Below are 27,781 nucleotides of genomic sequence, written 5' to 3'. Positions count from 1 at the left end.
AAAGAGGGGACAGAATCAAGATTGCGGAAGAGATAAGAGAAAGAGAAGGGGAGTGGAAGAAGAGAGGAAGGAAGAGACCGCGGGAAGGAGCCAGAGACAGCGAGAGCAGCGCACGTCGCGCTTGGAGCCCCGCCAGATAGCGCTAGAGGGCTATTTATTGAAATACTTTACCACTGCGAGATAGGATAGGAGCTAAAATTGGGAGAAATAAGAAATAAGGCAGAGCAAAAGGAAAGAAAGTACAATCATTCCACCCCGTCTTATTTAAGAAGAGAAATTGTGGGGTTCCTTATTGCTATTAATTGGGGGGAGGGAAGCATGGTAGAAAGCCTAACTGGGGAAAGGGGCAAAACCCAAGACAAACAAAAAGAAGTCCCCTTCCTTCTCTTGATCCCAACTAAGAGGAGAATAAGCAAAGTTAACAGGTAAAAAAGCCAGTGAAATTCTTCCTAGAGCAACTTTCAGAGCTTTTGGTTTCATGGCTGGGAAGGTCAAGAACAGTTCACAAGGATGAGCTGAGCTTTATAGAGAGATGTTTTTAAAGTAATAGATGACTGCAAGGGGGTGGGGAGCGGGAGGCAAACACGTTATTGAAAACACCAAATAAAATATATATCAAAAATTCCAACGGTCAGCCAGCAGGTTGGAACAGAAAGAGAACCCCTTTGCCTTTGTCCTAGCGATGCTGGGTTCAGGGCTGTGTCTGCCGGCCGCAACCAAACTCCTTGAATAACAATTTATACTCTGGGAGGCTTGCAGAAGAAGGCTGGACTACAAAAATTCCCTGTTGCATTCAGAACCCAAAGAACAGTGAAGCAGATGGAGAGAGAAGACCTAGTGACGGAGGTGCAGTTCAGGGAGAGAGAGAGAGGAAGAATAAAATATTCGGATCCTATTTACTTGCTCAGGTCAGTAATGCAAGAAAACTTCTTTCAAACCATAATTTACTCAAAATATTGATTTAGTTTTATTCTAAAAGCCCAAGCATCTCACATCTAGCTTCTCATTTTAAAATGGCACTCTTTTACCTAAAGGAATTTTTTGAATTAAAGTAATAATATCTTTCTCCCAAACCAGCCAAGAGAGCCTCCACAAATAAAAATTAACCTTATAGAGGAAATAAAATAAAGGAAAAAAACCCAAACCCTGCTTAATCCAAAATACTCCAATTCAAAACATTAACTAAAGTTACAAATAAGATTAAGGGTGGATCTATTTGTTCCTCTAGCAAGGTGCCAATTGTTCTAACTGTTGTAAGAAGACAAAAAGGTTTTAAGCCCAGTGATTTTAATACACAGATTAACACTTCAGACGTTACAGTTCTGAGGAATTTGGAGTTTTCTGTGCTGAGGACCTATAACTTTATAGGGGGAAAAAGGAGGAAAAGACACATAAGTTCCTACAGGAAGGTGGGCAAATTCACCCAAAATAGAGTCTAGGTTCATAGATGCTCATTTCAAATTACTCTCCATAAATCCAATGCCCTTTAAATTAAGTAACGGTAGAGTGATTCAATTATTCTTTTAACATCTTGAATGTTACCTATAATATCATTCCATGTTGAGACAAAAAGTGAGAGAGAGAAGGAAAAGTAGAAAAGAAGCAGTTCTAGAAGTCTTGGGGATGCTCCAATAAGCAAGAGGTGATTAAAAACAGACCCTTAAGTTTGAAAGGCCCAACTCCCCCTCCCATTCACCTCCACCCGATCAGGTCCCCTCCCTTCACCTTTTTTTTTTTCTTTTTCATTCAGTGCCCCCACCCCACTCCAAAGCTCAGTAGCCAATTTGGGATTCTGAAGAAATAGACTTCAGCATCCATATTTGTTCTGAGGCGCTGGTAAAATGCGATTTGTAGAAGGTCTTCAGCCTTCTGATTGTCTTTGAATTGTTTTTACTGAAACAGATCTTTTGCAGTTAATGAGTCCCCACGCAGCTGGACAGCTCCTCTCGGACACTAAGAACTCTAACCCCAAAATGACCCCAATTTGACACCGCAAGATGAAATTTTACCGCCTGTTAAAACCATTTCCAGCCTGAGCAAAAGGGGCTGACTATTGACGGAGGTGTGTGCCGCCTCCTGCGACCCCCATCTCACGCCCGTCTCCTGGCCCTGCCCCACCTACTTTTCCTTTACCCCAAACGTGGCAGAGCAGATGAGCCTCGAAGTCCCGGAAGGGTTGCGGAGGCTGAGAACGGAGCATCAGCAAGATACTATCCCGGACTAGAAATCGGAAAGCCTGCGTACTCCACTGCTTTTGAGTAGTTTCAATGGGACTGCAAAACTAGGAGTTAGGGGAGACCATGAAGTTCTTACATGTTCTTCAGTTCTATTAATAAAACATCAGCAAGTTGGTGATTAAAAGTAATCGTCCTTTGAATTCATCAGATTGACCAAGAATGGACATCGTGAATCACCTCCAACTTGATCTTGTGTGTAATTGACTGCACTGCGATGCTATTTTAAACTAACAGTTTCATAATTACGTGCAACTAGGTAAGTGAAATCTCTTTAGTCGCATGAAATTCGGGATTCTCCCTCTAAGAAACTGGTGAAATTTTAAATGACACAGATTTTCCTCCTGGAGGACTTCACTTTTAACATTCTCACACTTCTTAACTAAAGTCTTTGGAGTTAAGGATGATTGGCTGGTTTTTTTCCCTTAACAGTATCTCAAAATGTTCTATTTCTCTCTCCCTCCCACCTCTAACCAGATTGTCCTAATTACTTGCTTTAATGTATTCAATAAAATTCAAAAGTAGTTACAGAATATCAGAGCAACAGAGAGAGACAGGGAGAGAAAGGAAGAAAGAAGTTCAGATTAAAATGCCTTCTGCATCGCCCAAAGGATGAAAATACATGAAAATAGAATTCAAACTTTTTTCTTTTGTAAAGCTCAAGATGATAACGGAATAATCAACCCATTATTAGCTTAACAACTGTTTGAAAATATAGAAATCATCAATTGGTCTGAATTGTTTTTACTCGGATGCACTGCCGTGGAAGAAACACTTTGTAAAAAATCTTCGTGTAATTTTTCTAAATAAAGGCTGTAGGAATGCTACTCACTTCACAATATCAATTTTTAAAAAAGTAATGTAAGAGAAGTAGAAGATAGCAACTTCGAATGTTTAAACTGCGATGCAGAGGTTCGGTTCCAAGTTGATTTTTACAAAAGAAACATTTTCAAGGAAACTGAGATCCTTCAAAAAAGAAAAGTAATTGGCGCCTATTGCTTACTATATAGGACACTTGAAACAATAAGAACCCTATTGGCGACAAATATGCAATATTGATAACAGGAACAGTTAGAAGAGCTAAAAACTTGAAAACTGAGTACAAACTTCTCAGCTAGCGGTGCTGCACTGGGACCGTGGATCCACCAACATAAAGACCTCTGCTAAGTCGAAAATGCTCCGTAGCGAGACCAGTTTGATTTTTTTCTCTCTCGGTCATCCTCCCGCCTCGGTTAACCGAATTCGAACAACTACTTCTTGTTAATAAAATTCTGGAAGTCAACTTTTTCTTCTCTTTTGCATCTTTTTTTTTTTTTTTTACTCACCTTTCCTTATATGTCCATGAGCAACTCAGCAACAAATACGAAGGATGCTTTTAATCTTGGAGTTCTTCTGGGAAGAAAAAATGAGGTGGATGGGGAAGGACCCGCCTCCCAACATTCAGGTTTCTCACCAGTCGGCTCTTGCCGGCTTGAAGCCTGGCTTACGAGTTACTGAAAACCTGGGCTAGACTCTCATCCCGAGGCTCCGCGCGCCCGGCTGTCCTTGCTCCGGCCACCCCGGGCAAATATTGCGCGATCCACAGCCCTACTCCCTGACGTCGCCCTACCCTCGCCTCTGCAGGTCCCTCCGCACTATCTTTCTTTTATATGTGAGGGCCGATTTCCCGCAGACATCATTGTTATGATGGCTCATTTAATCAAACTGTTTAATTGCTCCGGTAATCACTATCATCATCACAGGTGCTCAATCATTCATCATTTTTGGAGGGCTTTATTGACCTCCCGAGCTCATTCCCCAACCCTATTAAAACCCAGCCAAATTTCTCCGACTCCGCTTGAAGTCTCTGCAGGCTGCTATCTAAGCGCAGTTCGAGTTGCCCGAAAGCTTACAGTGAAGCAGAGAAGATAAAAGGGGGGCTTAAAAAAAAAAAAAAAAAGAAAGAAAAGCCTATCAGCGTTTTCTCACTCTCTCTCATATTCTCATTCTCATTTCCTCTCTCTTGTCTGACACACACACTACTTTATTCCTTTATTCTCCTTGTGCTCCTCTCCCCTCCCCCCCCTCCATCTCTCGGGAAGTCGGTCCAAGCCCAGCGCAGAGGATACGCTACTTTCTATTCTCCAGAATGGGTTCAAAGTTGGAGAAGGAGGCAGCTGTTGAGGAACAGTCTGTTTTCAATGAACAGACCATGAACCACGGCGAGAGCGAGGAGTTGGGGAGAGAGGGCGCGCTCCGAGCGCAGGGCCTGGCTGCTGGGCTGCCTGGAGCCAGGGGACGGCGGGGGATGCAGAGCGGAGCGCGCGGGGAGACCGTAGCTCCGCCCCCAGCTCCGGGCTCCCAGTGATTGACACGCTGCCGCCGGGATACCCGCGGCGCGGAGGTGAGGCTGGGAGCAGCTCCAGCCAGGGATTCGGAGAGACACCGGCTAGAACTACTTTCTACGCAGACCGTGTGGGATAGCTACCTTTCCCCCCACACTCTGATTCTTTTCATTTTCGGAAAAGTTCATTCGGAATTGGCCCCATCTTCCAGATCGCCCTAAATTGCCCGATGTAATTAACACAGCCATTAGCCAGCGGTACCGCGCCCTGGCCTCGGTGCCCCGGGCGACCGCAACAAAGCTGGTCCGGGAGTGCGGGCCAGTCCTCCACGCTAGGCATCTCTTTTCTCTTTCTCTCTCCCCTACTCTCTCCCGCTCGCTCCCATGCTTCCCAGCTCTAAGTGAGACCCACTTCGGAGTCGCACACGAGTCGCGCGCGCGTGTACACACACACACACACACACACACACACACACCCGTTGGCAACATCAGACAACATCAAGTTCCCAAACGACTCTCTCCCCACTTCCTCCCTCCTGATTGCACTGCGGCCCCCAAAGACTCTCCGTGGTGGCCCTCGTCCGCACAGCTTGGAGGGAGTGCTCTCTGAGTTAAGCTGGTTTCTTCTTGTCCTAGTGAAAAATGAATGTTGACAACAAGGGTCCTGGCTCTGCACAAGGAAGAAAGTACCACTTAAAAACAAAAACAAAACTCTAGCCGGGCGTTGGTACGGTCTGCAGATCCTGCTGCCTCTGAGTGTTAGCTGAAAGCCTTCGGGGAGCGACAGTCGGCTGGTAGAGGAGTAGGGGGCCGCGGAATTAAAAGGAACAAAAGCAGGAGCGCCATGCCAAACGTCCCCGACACGACCCCGTTAGGGAGGAGCCGGGAGTGATGGGGAAATGAACTAGAAGTTTTAAAGAAAAAAATGAAAAATCTGAAGCTGTACCGTACTTTCCCTGTGGCTTTCTGCAGTTTTCCTCTCTGCGCTCTCCCTGTCTTCTTCATTCTCATTCTCTCTTTCCCTCCCTCTTTCCTCACGTGCGCGCGCGCGCGCACACACAGGCTCACACACACAAACGCGCACACACACACACACACACACACACACTCCTCTTCCTCCCTCCCCCCTCCCCCCGCGCCGTCCCCGCGGAGGAGCAGCCGCGCTGATTTGCTCGGGTCTGCCGGGCTCCTGCCTCCCCTCCCCCTTCCGCCCCCCGCCTCCCCCGCCCCCCCAACCGGGGCCGTCCGATCGCACTCGCTGCATATCAGAGGCTCCGCGCGGCGCGCTCCTCCTCGCTCCCGCTCCCCACTCCCGGGATGTGTCTCCGCCGTACGACGGGCTATGGCCACCACGACTTCCGGGTTCCGTCATTTCGTTCTCCCGCCGCCGACCCGCGCCGCCAAACTGAGGCTCTTCTATAAGCCAGGCAGCAGCCAACCTGCCAACACCTACTGACACTCACTCATCTCCCAGAGAGAGAAAGAGAGCGAGAGAGAGCGAGCGCGAGAGAGCGAGCGCGAGTGAGAGCGAGCGAGCGAGCGAGAAAGAGAGAGAGGGAGAGACAAAATACCTACCAGGAAAGGGGGGGAGGAAGTCCAATTTTTGCAAACTATTCGTTTTTTTTCTTGATTTTTCCCCTCCTGCTTTCTTTGAACGATACTTTAAAGAGAGAGGATCATATTATAGATACAGCGGGGGCAAAGCTAAAAGAGGGGGGAGGGGGAGGAAAAAATACAAGAAGCAGAAACCCCTCGCGGAGTTTTACTGGAAGAAAAAAACGGGTCTGAAAGATTCCTCCTCTTCATCATCATCAACCATCATTCATTCACTACCTTGACATTCCGGGCTTTGATTGACAGCTGGAGTGGCAAAAAGCCATGAAACACGACAGTTCGGTTACATGTGGGCTGCTGACGGGCCGCTCGTAACCTTCAGTTCGGGGGCTTGACAATTTTTTTTTTTTTCTTCTTTTTCTTCTTCTTTTTCTTTTTTCTTTTTTTTTTTTTTTTCCAACTGAGGGGAAGAGAAGAGAAAGAGGGGGAAAGGAGGACCGAAGAGGAGGAGGAGGGGAGGGGGGAGGAGGAGGTGGAGGAGGAGGAGGAAGATCAGGAGGAGGAGGAAGAAGAGGAAAAAAGAGAAAAAGAAGAAATATCACAGGAAAAAAAAAAAAAACTCTTCGTTGTCTTGCCTGGGCTTTTTTTTTCCCCCCTAAAAATAACATTGGAAAATTGGGAGAAGTCTCCTTGGTTTGGAAAAAAAAAAAAAAAAAAAAACAGGAATCTTCAGCCTAGATCACTTTCTTATCCGGACTGGGATATTAAATATACGACACATCCAGGAGTTTATTGGAGCGCAGACTGATGGCGCAAAGGGTAGGTTTAAATCTCCAACACTTACCTAGATATAAATCCTCTCCTAAGAGGGGCCTGTCCCGATGCCTCCTCTCCCTTCAACGCTGCTGCTGCTCGCTGCTTGATGATGGCGGCCAGTATTTAAAAAAATAGCAGCAAAATTATTCATCGGCTTCTTTTCCCCCCCGTGCCTCTGCGTGTGTGCGAGTGTGTGTGCGTGCGTGTGTGCGTGTCTGGGCGCGCGTGTTTCAGCGCTGTGCGAGCGGGCGGGCGGCGAGTGCGTGTGAGTGGTGTGTGTGTGTGTGCGAGTGCAATTGTTACACGCTTTCGCCTCGCTCCAGCTTTTACCCCAGCAGCGCGATTCCCCCGGTTCTCCTGCTGCCGCCGCTGCCGCTGCTGCGCCGCTGCCGCCGCTGCTCCCGCGGCTCGGGGCGGGCACCGGCTGCGTAGGAGCCGCCGCCGCCGCCGGGGCCGCCGCTGGGGCCGCGCTGCCGCAGCCGCTGCGCCGCCGCCTAGACTAGCCTGGGCTGCTTGTTTTGTCTCTGAAATTGACAAGGACGCAGGGAATCCGCTGCTAAATAATGTTTCTGGTAACTTTCACGTTATTCCCCCCCACCCCCCACCCCCACCCCTCCGCTCCCTGCCCCCGGGGAGGCACTGGCCCCAGTCTTCCCTCGTCCTCGGCGTTCTCGTCCTGATTATTAGCGTTTTTCTTCTCTTTATTTTGTTTCATTTCGCCTTTTGATTTATTGGATCCTCTGGAGGAGACGAAGGGGGGCTAGGGGTGGGAACCCGGGCTTCCTCCTCTCACTAACTCCACTTCTCCCTCGGTTGGCTCGCTACGGTTCTGCTGCCTCCGGCCCGAGCGGGACCTCCCGGCGCCCCTCGGTCCCCGGCCTCACCGCCCCCTCTCCCCTCTCTCAACGCTGCTCTGGGTTCATACTTTTTCTTTCTTTCTTTTTTTTTTAAATTTAAAAACACCCACCCTCCCAACTTTCAACTCCGTTGTTTCGGCTGATTTGGTTTCTGTGTGTTCAAGTCGTGCTGGGTACTTCTTTCTGACTTTGTTTTTATTTGTATTTTCCTCTCTCTTTTTCTCCTGCCTCCCCCTCCCGCCCCCTCCTCCTCTCGCTTCTTCCCTCGGCTTTCTCCCCCTCTCGTCTCGCTATTCCTTCCCCACTTCTTCGCTCGCTCTCTTCTCCCTGCCTCTTTCCCTCTCCTGCCTCGGCTCTCCCGGCTCTCCCTCACCTCCCGCGCCCCCCGCCCCTCTGCCGGGTCCTGACAGTACGATGAGCTACCCCATTACGGCGGGATGGACGGAGTAGGGGTGCCTGCTTCCATGTACGGAGACCCCCACGCGCCGCGGCCGATCCCCCCGGTTCACCACCTGAACCACGGGCCGCCGCTTCACGCCACGCAGCACTACGGCGCTCACGCCCCGCACCCCAATGTCATGCCGGCCAGTATGGGATCCGCTGTCAACGACGCCTTGAAGCGGGACAAGGACGCGATCTATGGGTAAACCAGCCCCCACCCCCTCCCGACCCAGCGGACGGTGTGAGAGCGAGTGCGTGTTTGTCTCTGTGGGGGTGAGGGGGTGGCCGACGAAGTGGGGGGTCATTGCTCCTTAGGGTGGGGGGCGAGAACCGCTTGCCTTAGGAAAGGACCGTGCGGGGGGCGGAGGGGGGTCGTTGCTCTTCTGCCCCTTGACTGTGAGTCCCGGGAAGATTTGGCTCCGTCTGCCCCCAAGGCCCCGCCACTCTGGACCCCATAGCCGGGAGTGACTGAGTCCTCACAATCTGGCCAGGGCCTTCTCCCCAAGGACGGGATTCCTGGCCAAAGGACGCAGAGCTGGGCCCCCTAACAGAGGCCCTGACGAAGGAGAAAGTTTCCTGCCCATGAGGAGCAACTTTTTTTTTTTTTTCTTTTCTGTTTCCTATCGAGAGTCCGGGAGTCACTAAATGCAGCTTGAGCTGGGATCAGGGCTGCTTCGGTCGGCCAGGAAGTCCTAATCACCCTCTTCTTAATTCTCTGTAAATAAAGGGGGCAGACCTTGAAGTGCAGCGGGGTGGAAGGGACTGCTGCTTGCACAGAGCCGCTCTTGAGGGGAGTGAGGGAGATGGCTGGAAATTATTTTAAATTCTGAGAAAACTCAGGGAGGGCTGGGGTTGCACGGCCCCAGCAAGTACCACTCGGGCTGTCCCAGCGGAGGGTAGGTGAGGGAAGGCTGTGGGATGCGGAGGGGAGGGGACAGTCAGTAAACAGCAACTGTGCCTGAAGCAAGAGGCCGCCTGCATCCCAAAGTGTAGCTAAACCGCCCGGAGGAACACAAAGGGCAGACGCGCACGCACACTTCCAAGTTTTAACACTCGATTTATTTATTTTTGCCTGCTGGAGAAATGTGGTCTTGGGAAGGAAGCTCTTCCGCGTGTACCGCGTGTAACTGGTCCCCACATCCAGGCTTTTACTAGAAGGGGACCAAAGAAGTTCATAAGGCGAGGGGGTGGAGAGGTTAGATTGAGGAAACATCACTGGTGAGGGAGGCGGCGGTTGTAGATGAACCGTGGGCCTCCTATGACTTCTCCTATGCACAAGTTAAAGCAATCTTGGATTTCACCGCCTGTTCCTCTCTTGGGAGGTCAGGGCTGGGTCTCAGGGGTTGGTTGGACGGCCTCTGTAGAGTGGGGAGTGGGTCTGGTTCAATTCCGGGCTCCAGACTGCCTCAGCTTATTGGATGCTTCCTTACGTTGGAACCGAGGCTGTTTATGCTCGGAGGGCTAAAGTGGCCAGGGGCTTCTCCCACCACATGTAAGGGAGTCCTGAGCTGGGCCTGGCCGTTCCTCCTTTCTGTTTCTGGCCCAGGCTCTGCTGCCTGAAGGAAGGGTTGTAAAGTGTGATGCGTGTCTGTGGTGGTAAGGAAGGAATCCGAACCCTCCAAACTTGTTGATTACAGTTCTTGCTCCTTCCCCTCTGCACCCGTCTCCGTGTGTGTGTCTCTGCGTGGCGCTGCCCGTTAGGCACCCGTTGTTTCCTCTGTTAGCTCTGGTCTTTGAGAAGTGCGAGCTGGCGACCTGCACTCCGCGGGAACCCGGAGTGGCCGGCGGAGACGTCTGCTCCTCCGACTCTTTCAACGAGGACATCGCGGTCTTCGCCAAGCAGGTCCAACCTTCTTGACCCACTAGCCCTCCTGCAGCCCCTCACTCCCCCCTCCCCTTTCCTCGAGCTTTACTTGAAAGAGGAGGAAGAGGCTGGGACACCCGATCTGTCCCTCCGGCCCAGTCCGCGCTCTGCGCCTCCTCCCCATCCTTGAGCCTGGAGGCGAATTGGAAGAGGAGATAAATATGGGTGTTTGTTTTCCCCCCAGCCAGGAATACAGGGGCTCGACCCTCGAATTAAAGTTGACCTGCTCCTAATCTGGGGCTTGGCCTTTTCCCCCGCCTGCAGCTACTTGAACAAGAATTGGGGATAGGGGCTTTGAGGGCCCCCGAGAGTGCCCGGGAGGGAAGGAAGCTGGGCGCCTCTCGGGGCTGTCGGCGCCGGCGCGGAGGTGAGGGAGGCTGCAAAACACAGCCCCGTGGACGGCAGGATAAGCGGGTACCCGGGCCCAGAGAACCGCCCTGAGATCTCGGCTCCAGCTCGGTGGTTCCAGGTACCCCTTCATGGGGCCAGGATCCGAAGGTCCAGATTCCTTTTCAACCGTCCTTCCTGGGGTTTTTTTTTTTTTTTTCCATGTATTTTACCAAAGCGCTTCTTTTCTCCGCCACTGCCCCTCCGCCATCCCACTCGCACACGACAGTTTAGTCGGTGACAGGGGTTTTTCTTCTTTTAAAATGGAGTGATAATTCATGCTGACTTTCCCCTGCTTCCTATAGGTTCGCGCCGAAAAGCCACTTTTTTCCTCAAATCCAGAGCTGGACAATTTGGTAAGGCTCACTATGGCTCGCCTATCCCCAACCTGGGCCCCCTCCCCTGCCCAGAAGCACCCGCTTTTCCCCCACGGAGCTCTGGGGAGTTTAAGCAGAGCCCTCTTTTTGAAGCTCCAGAGCGACCGGGAGGAAGGGAACAGCTTAGAGCCCCCGCCGGGGAGCTGGCAGTGAGGGGCGGGTTGGACGTCAGGGCGCGCGGAGCCCCGGGGAGGCAGCGAGCGGGGACGCGGCGCCGAGCGCGAGAGCAGGGGATGCGCCCCAGGTCTCGGCCCCGGGAGCTAGGCGACGAGAAGTGAGTTATTTCCTCTGTTTGCCGGGGCAGCGGCCGAGCCCGGGGCAGCTTACCCGAAGGAAGTAACCGCCTGCGCGGCGGAGGGCGGGCCGGGAGGTGGGCGGGGAGGGGGGGGCGAGGGGCAGGCCAGCGCAGGCCACTTTTAGGTGCGATTCTTTTGCTAATTTGCACAATTTCAATATTAAAAGTACTTAAATCCGCTTTCAAAGGCCCTGCCTCGCCATTCATCTGGAGTATTTCCTTCTTTAGTAAGGAGGGATTTCGCAGGGTGTGCTGTTCTAAAAAGCTTGCTCTCTCTAGAGAAACGACTTTTTTCCCTCTTCCTTTCTTTCTCTCTTCTTCTTCTTCTTCTTCTTTTTTTTTTAAAGTTGGCCTGAGGTCGAGAGAGGGGACAGTTAAAGAGGACTCGGAAGAGAAAGAAGGCCTGCTCTTAGGAAGGCAGCCTTTGCAGATAGTTCAGTACACGTGAGGGGCAAAGATACTAAATGCCTTGGCATAGGTTGAGTCAGATTCCCACCCCGTAGCCAATGAGGCGAGATGATCAGTAATCACTTGGTTTTCCTGACGATTTCTTGATGTGTGGGTTTTGCCTGGCCACTTGCCTGCGTCTTCTTCCCAACCCAATCCCCTCACCATCCCCCAACTAGGAATCTCAGAGTGGCAGCAGTCACAGAGCCTTAACTCCATACTCTAAAAACTTTTCTTCCAGATGATACAAGCAATACAAGTACTAAGGTTTCACCTTTTGGAGTTAGAAAAGGTAAGCAGGAAACGACACTCCCCACTTTGATTTAGTCACTTCCCTCTCCTGGTGGAGTTGGGAGTGTTTTTAACAAACCTCCAGTCTGAGCACCTGGAGAGATTTTGAGCAACTTGTTATCTTGTCCTTCCCTCAAATTGCTGTTCAAACCCAGGGGCTCGGAGGATGGGTGAATTAAGACAGCCCTGCCTTTTAAAGTAGCCGCCTCCCCCCCCCCCTTTTTTCCCCAGGCATTCAGGATTATTTTGAAATGCAGCAAACCATTTGTGTTACTGGACATTCAGCCTGCTTGCGTCTCTATTAGGCCCAGGGCAGGCATTAGGTGCTAGCAGAGGGAATCATTCTGGCCAGGGTGTCTTTACCTTGCTCTTGCAGCTCAATCATTTTCTCCTGGAAACATACAAAATTCCTAGCTTATTGAATCGCAAATGCTAATGCTGTTCCCAGTTCCTGAGTCCTTACGTTTTGATGTTATCATCAAATCGGATTTTCCCCCCAAGGAGTCCCAGCCTGAACCCAGTTATTTCCAGTCCTGTTTCTGTTCCCTTTATTGTAACTTGTTGCTCAGGGAAGTCTCTGGAGAATAATATCTGCTACTACAGTTGCTCTATTGTTTCCTTGCCTTCAACTATTACACCCATTAATTAGAGTTAGTTTGGAAGCCATGGCACTGTTGCTCTTTCCAAATGTAACCTTGCAACCTGATATTTTTTTCCCCTTAAAATAATGAAACAAAACCATGAGAACAACAACAACAATACAAGCTGAACCCTTCACCATGACCCTCCTTCTAGGTCCATGAACTGTGTGATAACTTCTGCCACCGGTACATTAGCTGTTTGAAGGGGAAGATGCCTATAGACCTCGTCATTGATGAAAGAGACGGCAGCTCCAAGTCGGATCACGAAGAACTTTCAGGCTCCTCCACAAATCTCGCTGACCATGTAAGTCTGTGAGCTTTTGGCATTCTTTTAAGACCACTGGGCACAGCAGTTTTGAAAATTTTGTTGTAACCTCTAGCTCCACTGACTGAGTTTTCTTTTTTAAAATAAAAAATCTGGTCTCTCTGGGACTCTCCTCCTCCCTTTCTCACTACCTCTTCCACACCTTTCATCTGTATTTCCCTTTTCTTGGACCCCTTCCTTATTTATGTTGAGAATAAAAAAACCCAGCAAGTTGATAGAGTGATTTGTGCTTCTAATGTGTAAAGTTTCCTGGATTTGGTAACTTGAGTGTTAGCAAATTGTCTGCTTGATACGGTGACCGCTGCCTTTTCTGTTTTCTCAACTCTGTAATCAGAGCAGCAGGGAGAGAAGGAGGCAGGAGAGTTAACTGGACAGGATGGGAGAGAATTGGGGAGCAAGGACTGATTTCTCAGTCTCTCGCAGAGATGGCAATTCTGAGAATTATTGTCAATCTTGCATTGCATTTGAAATAAAAAGAGTGAACCCATTCTAGTTTTCTGAGCTTATGCTGTATAGAAACTTATTGTCAGTGTATGAACTTACTGCCAAGTGCCTGAAGCATCTTGGTAATAAAAGACAGTAACCTTGATGAAACAAATATTAACAATGTATTACAGAAAGCTGAAGGGAATTGTGATTGAGTAAACATAGGTTAGTGGTTGAATTTTAACACTGAAAGAGTTGGTGAATGAAAACGGAGAGTATAGTAAGGAGGGACCCGTGTGTGTCAGGCCAGGAACGGAGATTTCTTTCTATTCTGTCTGTTTTTAATCCTATTTTGGAACTGATCTAGTGAGTCTGATGCTTTAGAAAAAAAAAAAAAGCATATGTAGTGAGACTGAAAATTTGAAAAAGAAGCAAAGAGAAGAAAGATTGCAGCTGGTAGGAAAGGCAAGAGTGGCGAGGTTAAAGAGTGGGTGTGAACAGCAGTTTATTTATAGGAACTCAAGGCTGGGGGTGGGGGGACAGGGTGTCCCTAGATTATAGTCAATTGAACTCACAACCTAAATGATACAGGCTATAGTCTAATAACTTGATGGCCGAAATATTAATTTAGCACTCCGTGGAGTTAAATGGGTGTCGAGGCTTGAAGGTAGTTTGTATCACCACCATCACCCCCCACTCCTAGGTGGTAAGAGGAATGAGTTGAGATGCCTTGAGAATAAGTTTCTCCCCCTCCTTCTCCAAAAGTTTTGAAAATATACAGTCACAGATTTTAATGAGTAGCCTTTGTGCTCTATGGAAAGCCATATAGCCTAAGGACAAAAGTTTTAATTTAAAGAAAAAAAGAAAGAAAACGTCAGTCCCGAAGTCCAGTTCGGAGACAGAATAAATACTGTGGTGTTGAAAGCTCCATGCCTGTCTTTACTCTTGGCTTTTTCCATCACTCTGGGAGGGAAATGTTGGGGAGCTCTTTTGTGTATTAAGTGTATTCACTGGAATCAAACGGGTGCAACAAGCAGCTATGGAAAGTTAATTTGCTGATATGTGGCTATATGCTGTGTGGTTGTGGTCGGCAAGACATGACACTGCCTTCAAAGTATTTGTTGTTGTCATTTACTTGTTTATTTTCATTGCTTCCTGTTTCTGAATTCATGGGCATTTTGCACTATTGGGGGGACTGGGAAGGCATCTAATTACATGGTTTGTAGGATGAAAAGTTCACAGTTTTCTGCAGCAAAAGCTTTTCTCATGTCATTTCTAGGGGTCTTGACTACTTGGTTTTCTAGAATAGTTTCTTGGAATTTTTTTTCAAGTGGATATATGGAACTAGAGCATGCTGATGTTTATGTAGAAGAGATAGGATAAACCAGGCTGTTTATAGAATTGGCTGATCAACAATGCCAGTTTATGGTACTATTTGGAATATTAAATTATACTCAGGAAAGAAGTTATACCTCAGAAGATAGTGCTTTAATAATGCAACAGTCATCATCTTTAAATAAAAGAATCAACTGTAACATTTGTTGCCTCTCTTAGAGGCCCCCAATCAAGTAAATATGACAACTGATTTATTTTGAACCCATGAGGGCTTCCCACCTCATTGGGCATCATAATTTAAAGCCTTTTATTTCCTAGAGTCTGAACTATAGCATTTTTACTCTAGCCCCCCTGCTATTTGCAAAGGAAGCAATAATTTGTTCCACCAGCAATCCGAGTGGGAAATGGTGAAGTTTGCCACAGATTTGAATTTTATGTAGGAGATGAGAGGACACCTTGGAGAGTTTTTTTTACCCTTTTTGGTACTTTGGCACCATCAGTGTATGGAATGTATTTCCCAAGTCTCCCCCTACAGAGGGATCCTCTTATGTTCAGCCTCTTCTGCAGGCTATTCCTCCTTCCTCACTCCCCCCAGCCACAAAAAAGTGAACATACCTCCTCAGACCCACTACCTGAAAAGTGGTGTGAGTGGGACATTTTCAGCATGTAAATGTATCCAATTTGAATCTCCAGGTTTACTTTTTCATTTGCTTTGATATGCATATTTAATACATTGCCCCAGGCTGGATCTCATTTGGTGCATGCTGGTGCAGGGGTGATGATGAGCCACTTCAGAAGGACCGAGACAGCGTGTTGTTTTCTCTTTTTTATCTGCTGGCCCACTATTCTGATCTACTGGCTTCCTCGTGGTTTTATTTGCACATGAAATGTTGAGAACATTTCAACTTATTGGCTATGAATAATGACAGCTAAAAAAGAAGTATAGTTTAATTTGTTGTGTGCCAAGGTTTCTCTTCTGGAGGTGACAGTTTGTGACAGCTGTTTGACACCCCCAAAACACATACACCTCTATCCTTATTAAGTGGTATCAAGCTACTTTGTGTGAGGGTGTATGTGTGTGTGTTTAAGGAAGGAGCAGCAGGGAGAGAGAGAATGAAAGAGAAAAGAAAGAATACGTGTGTGATTCTGAGTAGTGGGAAGCAAAGACAGAAGCTTCAGGAGCAAAGTATTAGGCACCAAAATAGCTTTTGATTTTAAAAATAGAAATATATAAAATTAATTGATATAATTATCTCAAAAGCAAGTATTTTGGGCCAACTATTAAAAATGAGTTTTATATAACTCTTGCCTAGTGAACCAGGTTGTTGTCATGTTGATTTCACATTCTATAATATTCTATAAATATTCTGATGTAACATAGATGCATGAATGGAAGACTGCCATAATATCTTACCTTCCATACATTAAATTCATTTGTTCATTTCCTATTGACACTTACATGATGGGCATACTAATAAAAAAAGTTTGGAATTGAATAGAAAATAAAAGTTGCAGCATGCGCTACAATGTTTAGGAGATTCATAGTGAATGCTTGCTAATATTTTTAATATTATAAAGATTTCATCTTATACTTTTATTATCATATAAGAGTAATTGTTATAGGTAGGAAACAGCTACCAGTAAGTGTTATAGTATTCTTTGGAATATTGGGGAGGAAAATATAATGGGGAAAAGAAATAGAACTCCATTTTCCATCTGCAGTTCTTGTTAAGTTTCCTAGGCATTCAAATTTATTTATTTTTTCAAATAAACTTGTCAAGAAACTACTTCTTGAAAAAAAAGTTTAAACTTGAAAACTGTTGTGGCATGATTATGCTTTTCCTAGTCTGTAGTGTTTCTGAATAATAGGTGATGTCCACATTATCTACTTTACATAATTGTACATCAAGTCTTTAGATCGAGAGCAGACAAATGAAATATATCTTTCTATTTACATATAAAGATATTACATATCTTTAGATCAAGTTTAGATAAATGAATTATATTTGTTGCCTGAAAGTGCATAGTTATATAGTTATTGCTATAATGTGCTTAAGAAATTGCACTGTATTTGTTTTTTGGATGAATTAAGTATGGGGAGAAAATGCAATTGTATCTACTAAAAATTAATGGCAGGTGCCTAAAAACTGACTGGCTCTGATAAGCTGAGTAATAAAAGAAAAATTATTTAAATTTTTATTTTGAAAGCTATAATTTAAGTGAAGATATGCTGTTGTTTTCTTCCACATCTCTGAATGTGTCAAATTTGTTTATGTCTACACAGTTTTTAAAAATTGAGTTAAGTCAAAGGGGAGAATCCCCTGAACCTCGTTCCTGACAGAATACAGGCAAGTGTCTGAAAAATCATCAGGGAATGGGCAGTGAGGAGAGAGAGCAGTCTAAGTGATTGGTCTATAGAATATACAAGAGGAGACATTGGGATGTGAAAATAACATTAATAATATGAATGATTTATTTTATCAGATAATCTCTTACATTCTGGTGTAAGATTAGACCTCACGGTATGTTATGCAAGGTCTTGGGGGACCTATTTCAGGAAGGTTCCACCTCTGAGCCCTGTCCACCAACTCCCGGAGATGTGGCCAGGGGCATAAGTTTTCTGTTGTTGTTGTATATTGATGGCTTTTCTGTTAATTTACCATCGAGAATAATTATGTTAGTGAAATCATGTAGGTTGTGCAGTTGGAGTATGCTTTCAGAGTAACTGCAATGAGATGAAATTAAACAAAGGTGCACTTGACAACCACAGATATCCACTATCAGATGAAAAGTTTGATATTTTAAAAATTCATTTTCTCATTTTTTTTTTCAGGCTTAACATTCTATACAATATCCTATTTCAAAATTACAGGAGACATTTTATAACTTGACAGTACGCTAATAGTATAAGAAATTTCTATCTTCTCTAAAAGTTGCTCCATCAGAGGAGGAATCATTTGCAAAGAGTGTTTGCCACTTCCATGAGAGTTGCTCACGTATTAATTCTCAAAGCTTAATAGAGGGTGGAAGCAGGGAGATGAGGGAAAGACCCTGGTTCTATTTACATTTTTAAAGAGTGAGTCCACCTTCTGAAAGCACGCACAATTCTCCTGAGTTCTTACGTCAACTTTAGAATAACGAAATTGAAATTCCAACATTTTTTTCAAATTGCACAATTAACGTCTTGAACTTTTGTAGGTTTGACTACTTCTTGATAGGTGTCTTCCTCTTATTTTTAAAAATGATTTTCGCACAATGTTAAATGTTGAGATGTGAAAACATCTTAAAATCATAGGAAATTTGTAAGTTACCTTAATTATGTGTACTGATGCGAACATATCTTGACTTTGTCACTTGAACATCTCGAGTCATATTGGTTTTGCATGCTCCATGTGCTGATTAAATATCTTTATATATGTTTATTCTTACTTTCTACCTACAAACACATATTCTGAATTACTTTACAGTATTTTCCAAGTTCTTGTATAATTTTTGGCTTGGTGTTCTATATCGTGTTTTAGTTTTGTAGGTTCTAGAAAATCAAATGCTTGAAGTATTTTTTAAATAATAGAAATAAGAAGTGGAAGTGACCTTAGGGATTATTTTGTCTGACTTTTTAATTTTAAAGAGAGAAAGGAAACAAGTTCCAGGGAAATTAAGTGCATCACCTGAGGTCATGTGACAGTTGGAGGTGGCACCCTCGAGTCTTAATTCTAATCTAGGGTTCTTTCTCCTACACCACATCCATTGCATCACCTCTTCATTTGGAGTCTAAGATGAGTTTCAGATGATCTGAGGTCGAACTTGTGTGTGGTGTGGCTTCTTTTTTTAACTCTTGGAAACCTAATACTTTTCACTTCCCCATTCAGTTTTGTAGTCAGAAACACTTACCCATTTTACGTCATTGTCTTTTTCAACAGAAGAACCATGAGCTGGGTGGAATCATTTCAACAGGGAAATACCACCAATTCGCTGGGAATTACTAAATAGTATCCTATCCGCAGGTCTCCCCCAGAAGTGCCAAAATGGTGTAAAACATTATCATGTCCCCCATCTCTACAGCCTCAACAAAAGAGGTGCATGGAGGATTTGCTTTTTCTGCCCAGAGCTGCCTGTCCGCCCTATGCTCTTTCCGCGATTTAGCAAAATTCAGTGATGGTGCTAAATCAAATTTTTTTTTTTAACTTCCAAGGGAGGAAACACTGGCAGAATTGTGTTTTCTAGGGAAAGCTGTGTGTAAATGAGAAACAGAGCGAGCTGCAGAGTGATCTCTTGTGGCCCCGCTACTACAAGCTCTTCCCATCTTGTCTCCTGCTTTTATATTAATTACAACTTGCATTATCAGCTGTGAGTCTGTAGCCCAGCAAATAGAAAATACTGCCCCTGGAGACCTAGCTTCTTGTATCTATTTTCCATCTCCTTCCATTGTGCTCCAGTCAGTATTCACTGCTTTTCTCCTGCTAACACTGCTTTTTAATGCAATTACGTAAGAGCAAGAAGAGTACTGTATTTGACTCCTAATTATGAAAGCCCCTGGGAATAGAAACATGTCTCTTCCTTGCCCTCGAATGTCTTCATGATACCTGGGGCTGAAGAGCAGGACATATATTGTGGAATGCACCTAGCTGACTCCTCTCCCACACACATACACACTCTTTATTTTTCTAAGTACGTCCTGTGTTTTACATGCTTTCATATGCCACTTTGGTTTCAAGATTCACTAAACTTCTGCATATAATTTGGCAGAAAGCCAAGCAGTTATTCTTGAAGGATGTAAACTTGGAAACTATCTAGGGAGGGAAAAGAAGAAGAAAGGAGTTGTGATACAAACAAATACTTCAGTCTAAGAACAAACCAATCTTATGTGTAAAGGACTATATTGTAGCTATCCATGTTGCTTCCAATGTTTTGTGATCAAGGAGAAAGCAATTTTTATTGACCAGATTATCAATATTTATATTTGTATTTGACCACGTCACTGTGGTGTAGCTGAATACAGACAACTTTGGGGTAACTCTTCAACTTTCAAACCCCAGAGGGATTCAGCTGTTTTTCCTCCTTTCAAGTTAGATGAATATCCTGGTACTAGTTTGTGTCAGTCTTGCAAAGTAGATCATAGTACTTGAAACACACTATGGAGATAAACACCGCGTGACGCTTGTAGGACAGCATCTTTGAGGATGTGAGGAAGGTAAGGGAGAAGAGACGGGCATGGTGGGTTATATAGTGAAAGTGAACTTGAGCAAACTTCAGGACTGAGCTGAAAACCCAAGACCCAACTGATTTGGAGGAACTAGCTGCTCTAAAAGCATTATTTGTTTACGTGGCTTATTTTTCACCCCTTTAGTTTAGAGACCGCCTCCTCCAAAAAACCAGGGAAGGTAATCAACTGAGTTATAAACTTTAAAGCTCAGTACAGGTTTGACTGATGAGGACAAGACAGTGCTTTCCATTGCAAGAAGTTCCTTCTGAGTGATCCCTTGAAATCACTCTCATGTCCATACAGAAAGACTCGCTGGAGCTTCATTTGAACGATTATGTAATAGCTGTTAGATGACGTTTGCCTTAAAACATAGTTGAGGTGTTAGTAGTTTATTATTGTAATTTTCATGAGGGGTAAGGAGCTTTTATAGCCGCCAGCTTAATAAAAAGCGTGCAGTGCATAAAATTTACATCACTTGCTGTTTTGGTGATGCAAAGTTTAACTGAAAAGTTTAGCTTAGGTGACTATTATTGCAGTTTCTAAAAGAAGGCTTTAGCCAGTGTTGTTGCAAGACTAAATTCATGCCATGCTATTGTTTCTTTCTTTTTTTCTTGTAATTCTTCTAGCTCTTTATCTGATTACCATCCAGCAAACAGCTGACTCGAAGAGTCTGCAAAGCTTGAAGAACCCCTGCATTCTATTTGCTTTTAGCTAGAAACTATTGGAAGAGTTTCGAACTTAGATAAAAAACATCACAGGCGTAACTTTGTCTTCATATAGGCAGCAGAACCTTCCTTGGTTTTCGTTTTATTCTGTTCAACTTTGTCCCCAAATCTATCAATACTTTAAAAAATGTATCTTTACTTTAGATATATATATACCTGTGCAGTACTTCCAGTCACAAAGTTTCTGCTTAATGTTTTGCCTTTGAATCAGTGGCTTACCTGACAGCAGTGCCAACAGCTTTATTTGATAGAGATGTTATTAATCTCTAGAACTTTGGGACATTTCACCATCTATCAAAAATGCTAAATATGAACTTAAAGTGGTTTGAGACAGATCTGTAGAGGCAAACAAATTTTTTTTTGTTGCTATTTCAAATGAGAATAGTTCTTTATTTTTTTCTCTCTTTTGTTTCTTAACTTTATTTTGGTGAAGTTTTACATTCTCTTTGTACATAGGGTTGAGGTTGAGAAAAAGATAGACTGACCTTTTTTTCTGGATAAACTATATATAATGACAACAAGGCAAGATTGTCTTCAAGTGGTCAAGATGTTAGCATGTTGCCTATAGACATGTCAGTCTGTCTGAGTCCTTAGTTATCAATTCTTGTCTGAAGAAATAGTGTACTTTGAGGGACTAACGGGCTTTTTATTTTGCTGTCAAAGTACTGCACCCCCCACCCCCACCACCCCCAACAGATTTGCTTGCCAGTAGATCTGTGGGCTTAGTCGAAGCTATCGCACACAGGTGACAAGTGTACAACTCTGACCTTAAGGCTGGTCTGTTTCATATGTTGTTCCTACTCTCTGTTTCTGCCAGAGGAAATTCCATCTCTTGCCTGCCTTCATGTGGTGCTGATAAAGTCCTTCCTGTACATTAGAATTCCTGTTTTCCTTTAAGCGACAGCAGGGTATTGGGACTGATCAGGAAAGGGGAGGAGGAACAGGAGAAGAATACACTCAGCAAAGTAGCATGAACTATAACTCTCGGCTTACCTTACATGTCCTTTAAAATGAGCAGTTCTTTCAGGAAAAAGCCCTGTTCTGTGGCTTTAAACCTTCCCTGCAGCTCTAAAGGAAGTCCCCTCTAGTTTATTAGGTGGATCACAGTTCATAGTTGTTTCATTTTCTGATTGTCGTTTGCACACATTAAACAGCAAGGAAGATATTTATGCAATGATTAATATTATTGTCTTTGTTAATGATATAATCAGTTGACAATAATTTTGAGAGTTAATTCAGTCCCTTTTAGGGCAATGCATTTGATATGAAGGGCTGTCCCATACATTCTCCAATCTGAATTTTTAAGGGAGTTGTTGAGTTTTGTAGATGTGTTAATATTCTGAAGTGTTTGGTATCCAACAGCATTGGGACCTATTTCTTGGAAGAGTGTGCCATAATTCATTAAAGAGCAAACTTTTAGATTTTTAAGGAGGCTTTTTTTTCTAACTTTAAAAATTCACTTTATTGAAGTATAATTTGTATATAATAAAATGCATCCATTTTAAGGCATCTGTTTCAATTGGTTTTAACAAATATGTAAACTGACATAACTATCACTTCATCATGATTCTAGTGCATCTTTTCTTCCTTTCGGTACCTATTGCTGAAAAGACAACATACTGTAACATGGCATCTATATATGCCTAGTTCCACAAATACTAATATGTACATGTTTTTTTGCCTCTCTCTGCACCTTTCCCCTTGGTTCGTCATTTATGGCTGAAATGGTAACTGTGGAAAAATTCCTTGGCCTCCTGACATCAGAATCCTGCATCTTGGCGAGACCACGATGATGCAACTTCCACCCATTCAGCAGGCACCCCGGGGCCCTCCAGTGGGGGCCATGCGTCCCAGAGTGGAGACAACAGCAGTGAGCAAGGTAAAAAGTCAAGGATTTTCCTTGTGCAAAGTGGGCATGACTGAAATAACATCAGTATTTTATATTGGTACATCAGCCTCACTGTAAACAGTAGAGTTGAAGGTTAGGGAGTATAAATGGCCGCTATTTAGGGAGACAGTATTTCCTTCCCTTAACTTATATTACTCACCAAAAGCAAAACAAAAAGAGTTGTCTAATCTTTAAGCAAGCATTGCAATAACAATCGATTAGTTCTGCCAATTCTTTAACAAATTTGGTTATCTCCTCTTTTCTCCTGGGTATAAGTAAATAGAATGACAGATCTTTGCTTCTGTGATGCAGTAGATTGAATTATACTATAAATGGGATATTTTATTTGTAAATCAACTATAAGGGTTTTCTATAATCAAGCAATGATGCCTGTACATGCTTACACATGATGCAAAAATCTGTTCTTATTAGTTCCAAAGTGCCACGCAAATTTTATATGGAATTGTATTTTGGGAAGATAGATTTTGAAATTCTTAGATTATTTGTCCCCATTTCTATTCAGCTGCCATGGTGAGACTTTTGTCACAAATTGTAAAAATTCAAATAATCAGAAGGCAAGGGGGACATCAACTATAGATGACAAGGAAGCCTAGAGTCATTTAAATAAATTTTACCATTTAAGACCCACCTATTGCACAGAGAGCAATTATATATTGGTAGGGTTGACTCTTCTATGGCTAAAATTATTTTTTAAAAGAAGATGCATATTGAATGTGGGCCAGGAAAGTATATAGATTTTACTTTTTAATATTTTACATTAGATGGTGTCTGATCTCCTAGGTCTATTTCATCTCTATTATGACTGTGTTTATGGCCACAATATTTAAGCATTAGACAGTCTTCCAAGTGGAGGACAGTTTAACAGCTTGAGCTGTAGTCATATATGCCATTTAAAAAATGATGGTTGATGTAGGGTGAGTGCCTTTATATTTCCAAGTTCCTGGTCATGGATTTTGGATTCCTAGTATTCTAGAAGAGTTTAGAGAAGTGTCCCTTCTAGGATGTTAAGTTGTGAATGGGTCCAACTTAGAATCTAGGTTTAAGCAAGCTGCAACTAACACAGAAATGAATACTATCAGATGGTAAATTGTGGAAGAACTGGTGAACTGTATCTATTTAGACTTTCTGTACTGTTTTTTATTAGATCACTTTGGTTGTATGTAAGAAAACTAAACTATAAAGCATTTTGAAGATGAAATATATATAAATTCAGTGAATCTCTAATGCAGTGGCTTTAATTGTTTTTCTGTGTCTTGAAGAAAGACTTCTCAGTGTGGTTAAATCTGAAAAGCTTTCTAAGACTCCTCTCCCCCCACCACCCCAAGTCACTGTGCCACAAAGGGGGAAATGTATCTATTAGTAAAAACAAAACACCTTAAACATGGTACAAGAGAGGGGGAAAGGAGAAGCAGACTTAATGGTCTAATGAGGCTATCTTCCAAAGACTTGTTGTGTGTGAGGCTCGCTTTGACCTTTCACTTTGCTCAGGAGCCCAGCGCTTCATTTTTCACATTCTTGCAATTACGTTAACGCTTCAAGCATTTCTGACTCCAAGTCAGCTAGCAACACCAGGCATAACTCAACACTGTGAGTTTTTCTCCTCTCTGTAGATTCATTAACAGGTCACCAAGGTCCCAACTGAAATTTAAAACTGACTGGTTCAGTTGGGTTGGTTGAGTTATGGCCAGCGAGATGGCAGGAGGGGACCAGAGAGAAGGAGAGGCAGAGAAGGACGACCCTGGGGTTTGGAACGCTGAACAGTTGCGGCCACAGCCAAGGCATAGAGTTTTATCATTTTGGTTAATTTTGCTGGCTTGTTGTTTTTTGCTTTTGTTTTTGTTAGGAAAGAGAAAGGCACTGAGACTGATACAGTTGGGTAAAAACCATACGCACAAACCTCTATGTTGTGGTTAGCCACACCCAGTGATGCCATGTTGAAGGATTTGATCCCCATAGGATTTTGTTCCTTTAATCATATCTCCATGGGATTAAAGAATGGACATGGTAGCTTATGTGTTTGAGTACTAGGAAGTCAGTCATTTTACTGTATTAAAGTGTGAGGGACAAAAAAACATTTTGATTCCTGGAAAATGGAGACTCTATGGGCATGGAGAAATTGCTACCTGGCTGACATCAGTGGCTCTGAAACACGGGTTGAAAGACATTCTGTATTTTACCAAAGATTCTAAATTTCGAAGGTCAGACCTGAGTGTATTTTGTCATACTCGTGCCCATATTAGTCTTTTAAATGTGTTTTCAAGATATTTTGTCCCACCAAATTGTCCAGAGTAGCTTTCAATGGGAAAGATTAATTATCTGCTTCAGGGCAAAGTCAACAGAGATATTGACTGAAATCACATATGCTTATCCCAGGTTAAATCTTAGGGTTGACGTTTAATGGAAAGCCTAAGAAGGAAATTTATGTTCTTCATATTAAATGTATTAAAATGTTTCATTGGGAACCAAGATTTTTAGTTTAGAAAAGAGTTTTCTTGCTTATTCAGAATTTATTAGCACAACAGGCATATGGAAAACTGTAAAATGATTCAGTTTCAAAACAAATTATGATAAACAGAAAAAATAGGGATGAATTGTACTAAAGACAATGTTTTCATACACATTTTAAATTAAACTTTAATAGCCATATGCTATAAAACAATACATGCATTTATGTTGCTTTATGATTTGGGGAATATTTCTACTAAAATGATTCATATGAACCTTTACTTTGGAACCTAAAAATATCTCATTATTTTATGACTTGATAGGGAAAGAGCTACAGTTACACAGGTGAAAGGTCATCTTTTCCTCCTCCGTGTTTGTGCAGCAAACCAAAAGGGGGGGAGGAATCAAATTTTAAAAATATTGTAAGAAACAAACTTGATAAAATGTGAAACCTGACTTTACTGTCTCTTTCACACAGCACATGCCTAGCAGTAAACTACATAAATATGAACCAGACTTTCATTCGCTCTGATTTCTTTGGCTAAAAGCAGCCAAATGGAGTTTATCTTGTTAGTCACATGAGAATGAAGAAAAAAGTCTGTTTTATTTTTCAGGGATAGAATTAGGGTGCAGACTGGGTCTCTGGGGAAGTAACTGGCCCTCTTTGTGTCTGGCTTCCCATCAGTAATAAAATGGGGCTTGATAATAAGGCGTGGGGTCCCTAATTCTGTACCTGCTGAGTCAAAAGCTGCTTTGTATTTCATTGTGGGTTTTGCCCAGAGTAAAGACTAGGAAGCAGCCCCCTTGTTCTTGGAGCACTTTGAGAGCCTTAGATGAAAGGCACAATATATGTACAAAGTATTATTATTATTGATGGGTTTGTGTAACTCCCATTAACGCTGATGGGAGTTACGCATGTGAATTGGCAGGAGAATAGACCCCTCAGTGTTTAGAGCACATGAAATTTACATTTTTTCCAGTGCTGTAATTGAGATGTTGACAAATTGGAGAATATTGATGAGCCTTTGTTTTAAGTATTTCGTGCCAAGTTTGTTTTATTTTTTCCGGATTTGAACAATAGTATGGGTTCAGCAGCAGTGAATAAAAAGGGCAGAGTAAAGATAACTTTGTATTTCAATATTTTGATGTGCCAATATGAAATAAATTGTCTTAGGCAAATGGAATATGCTGTTTTAATCATTAGCTAGGCATGAAAGAAAAATTGATGTTGACATCTTTGCTGTAAAATCGTTGTAATGGGGCCTTCCTTACAATTCATTTTTGTAAAATTCATTTTGTACATTTTGCAGCAATTGAACAATCCCTGCACTGTGAATAGGCAGGATTCCCAGAAATACCGAGACAGTTGGCCCAGTAACTGCTGAGCTCACACTGCACACCACACGCACGTTAACCATACTGTTGCCAGAGCCAGTTTAACCTAAATCCATTAGTATTTAAGCATCAATGCATCTCTCATCTTTCAAGACACAGGGCTGTACAGACCAGCACAGTTCCCCTCAACTCTGCCACCTATGAAACCTCTCTTTTGATGTCTCTATTATCCAGGCAATGAGACTAAAATTCCCTAACTAGATATTATGCAGTTCTTTCGCAATCATGGTTTTGAAATCTAAAAATACCCACTATAGATTTAACGTAAATGATTATAGGTAAGCAAAAGTCTAACACAGGCTTACCCTGTTGAATTATTACATAATGCATGAAATAGTATTCTTTGCCACCAAGTATTCCAGTTATATAGTTAAAAGATGGGAGGGAACCCTCAAACCCACTTATAGTGGGTCCTGAATATGTTCTAGTGGGATTTCTTATTCAGTCTAGGAAAACTCTGTCAATGGAATGTTTTCATAGTGGCGGCAATCTCTTTAAAATAACCCTAAATACAATATGACAGATGCCATCTGGCATAATCTTTTGCTAGTTGCTTTTAACTTTTATTTTTCCTAGAGCTAAGTTCATCCAAAACTGGTCACTTACTGTTATGATAAATATGGTGACATTTCTTTTCCTTCCTGTCCTCCTAATTGTATCAGAAAATTCACTGAGAATATAATTGAGAATTGAACATTGGCACAGAAGAAGCTGTTGTATTATAGGATATTTATGTTGCATTTTCATACTTTTTTGGCTCCCCAAATAAAATCAAAAGGAATACTCTCCTTAATCATCAGCCAACATCCAAATAATTTCTGTTGATTTTCTTAAAACGTTTTAGAATAGCAACCATTAGAAATAAAATTAAACTCTTCTAATAAATAAATGCTCTAGGAGCATGTAATGGTGCCCATAAATGCTTAAAAGCTTTCTATAATTGCTGTTAATTTTGAGTAATTTCTTCCTATATGTATCAACTTACTTGAAAAGCCTGGAGTTGAGATTCCTAGATTTTTTTTTTTTGACTTAGTCATGTAAAGGGATGTCTCCTGATGCCAGTTAGAGTTTAATTTAGAGTAGTAATTAAACTTGAATACTGCCTCATAAACAAAAGATAAACAATAAACCAGCCACGTTCCCTGCTGTTTCATAGCTTTCTTTCCCAGATGTTTTAGCCTGATAATTTTTACACAGTGAACTACCTAACATGGAGTTTTGTGGACAGAGGTCGAAAGAGAGGTTTTTTTTTTTAGCTTTTGTTTTCTTCTTCTTCTTCTTCTTCTTTTGGTTTGGTAATCTTTTTTCAATTCAAAAATCAAAATGTAGGGGATTTTCCACTACTTAGATTTTTTAAAATTCTGATTAAGTAAATTCTTAATGCAGACGTGCTTTAAAGATAACTCTAGTTCTTTTCCTTAGATATGGTCTCTTTTTTTCCTTTAAAATGAATCTTGTTGTGGATGCCTTTACACTTAATCACGTAAGTAA

At 43.2% G+C, this 27,781-nt stretch overlaps 1 protein-coding gene across 8 annotated transcripts in view; it reads left to right on the top strand.

Annotated features, from left to right (window-relative positions):
- Positions 1–6,635: 6,635 nt before the first annotated feature.
- MEIS2 (Meis homeobox 2) overlaps positions 6,636–27,781 on the top strand; it is a 218,630-nt gene continuing 197,484 nt past the window's right edge. For 3 of the 8 annotated variants that reach the window (XM_070468963.1, XM_070468966.1, XM_070468964.1), the window contains exons 1-7: positions 6,637–6,930; positions 8,195–8,427; positions 9,927–10,068; positions 10,782–10,832; positions 11,837–11,887; positions 12,682–12,831; positions 22,306–22,420. In XM_070468963.1, the coding sequence (XP_070325064.1) occupies positions 6,919–6,930; positions 8,195–8,427; positions 9,927–10,068; positions 10,782–10,832; positions 11,837–11,887; positions 12,682–12,831; positions 22,306–22,420 (754 nt within the window). In that variant the 5' untranslated portion in view covers positions 6,637–6,918. The other 5 variants (XM_070468960.1, XM_070468962.1, XM_070468965.1 and 2 more) reach the window with 5 other exon arrangements.

Source organism: Odocoileus virginianus, chromosome 6, assembly GCF_023699985.2.
Source record: "Odocoileus virginianus isolate 20LAN1187 ecotype Illinois chromosome 6, Ovbor_1.2, whole genome shotgun sequence".
Taxonomy (NCBI): Eukaryota; Metazoa; Chordata; class Mammalia; order Artiodactyla; family Cervidae; genus Odocoileus; species Odocoileus virginianus.
The sequence above is the reverse complement of the archived record's forward strand: the minus strand, read 5'-3'. Positions and strand labels throughout refer to the sequence as shown.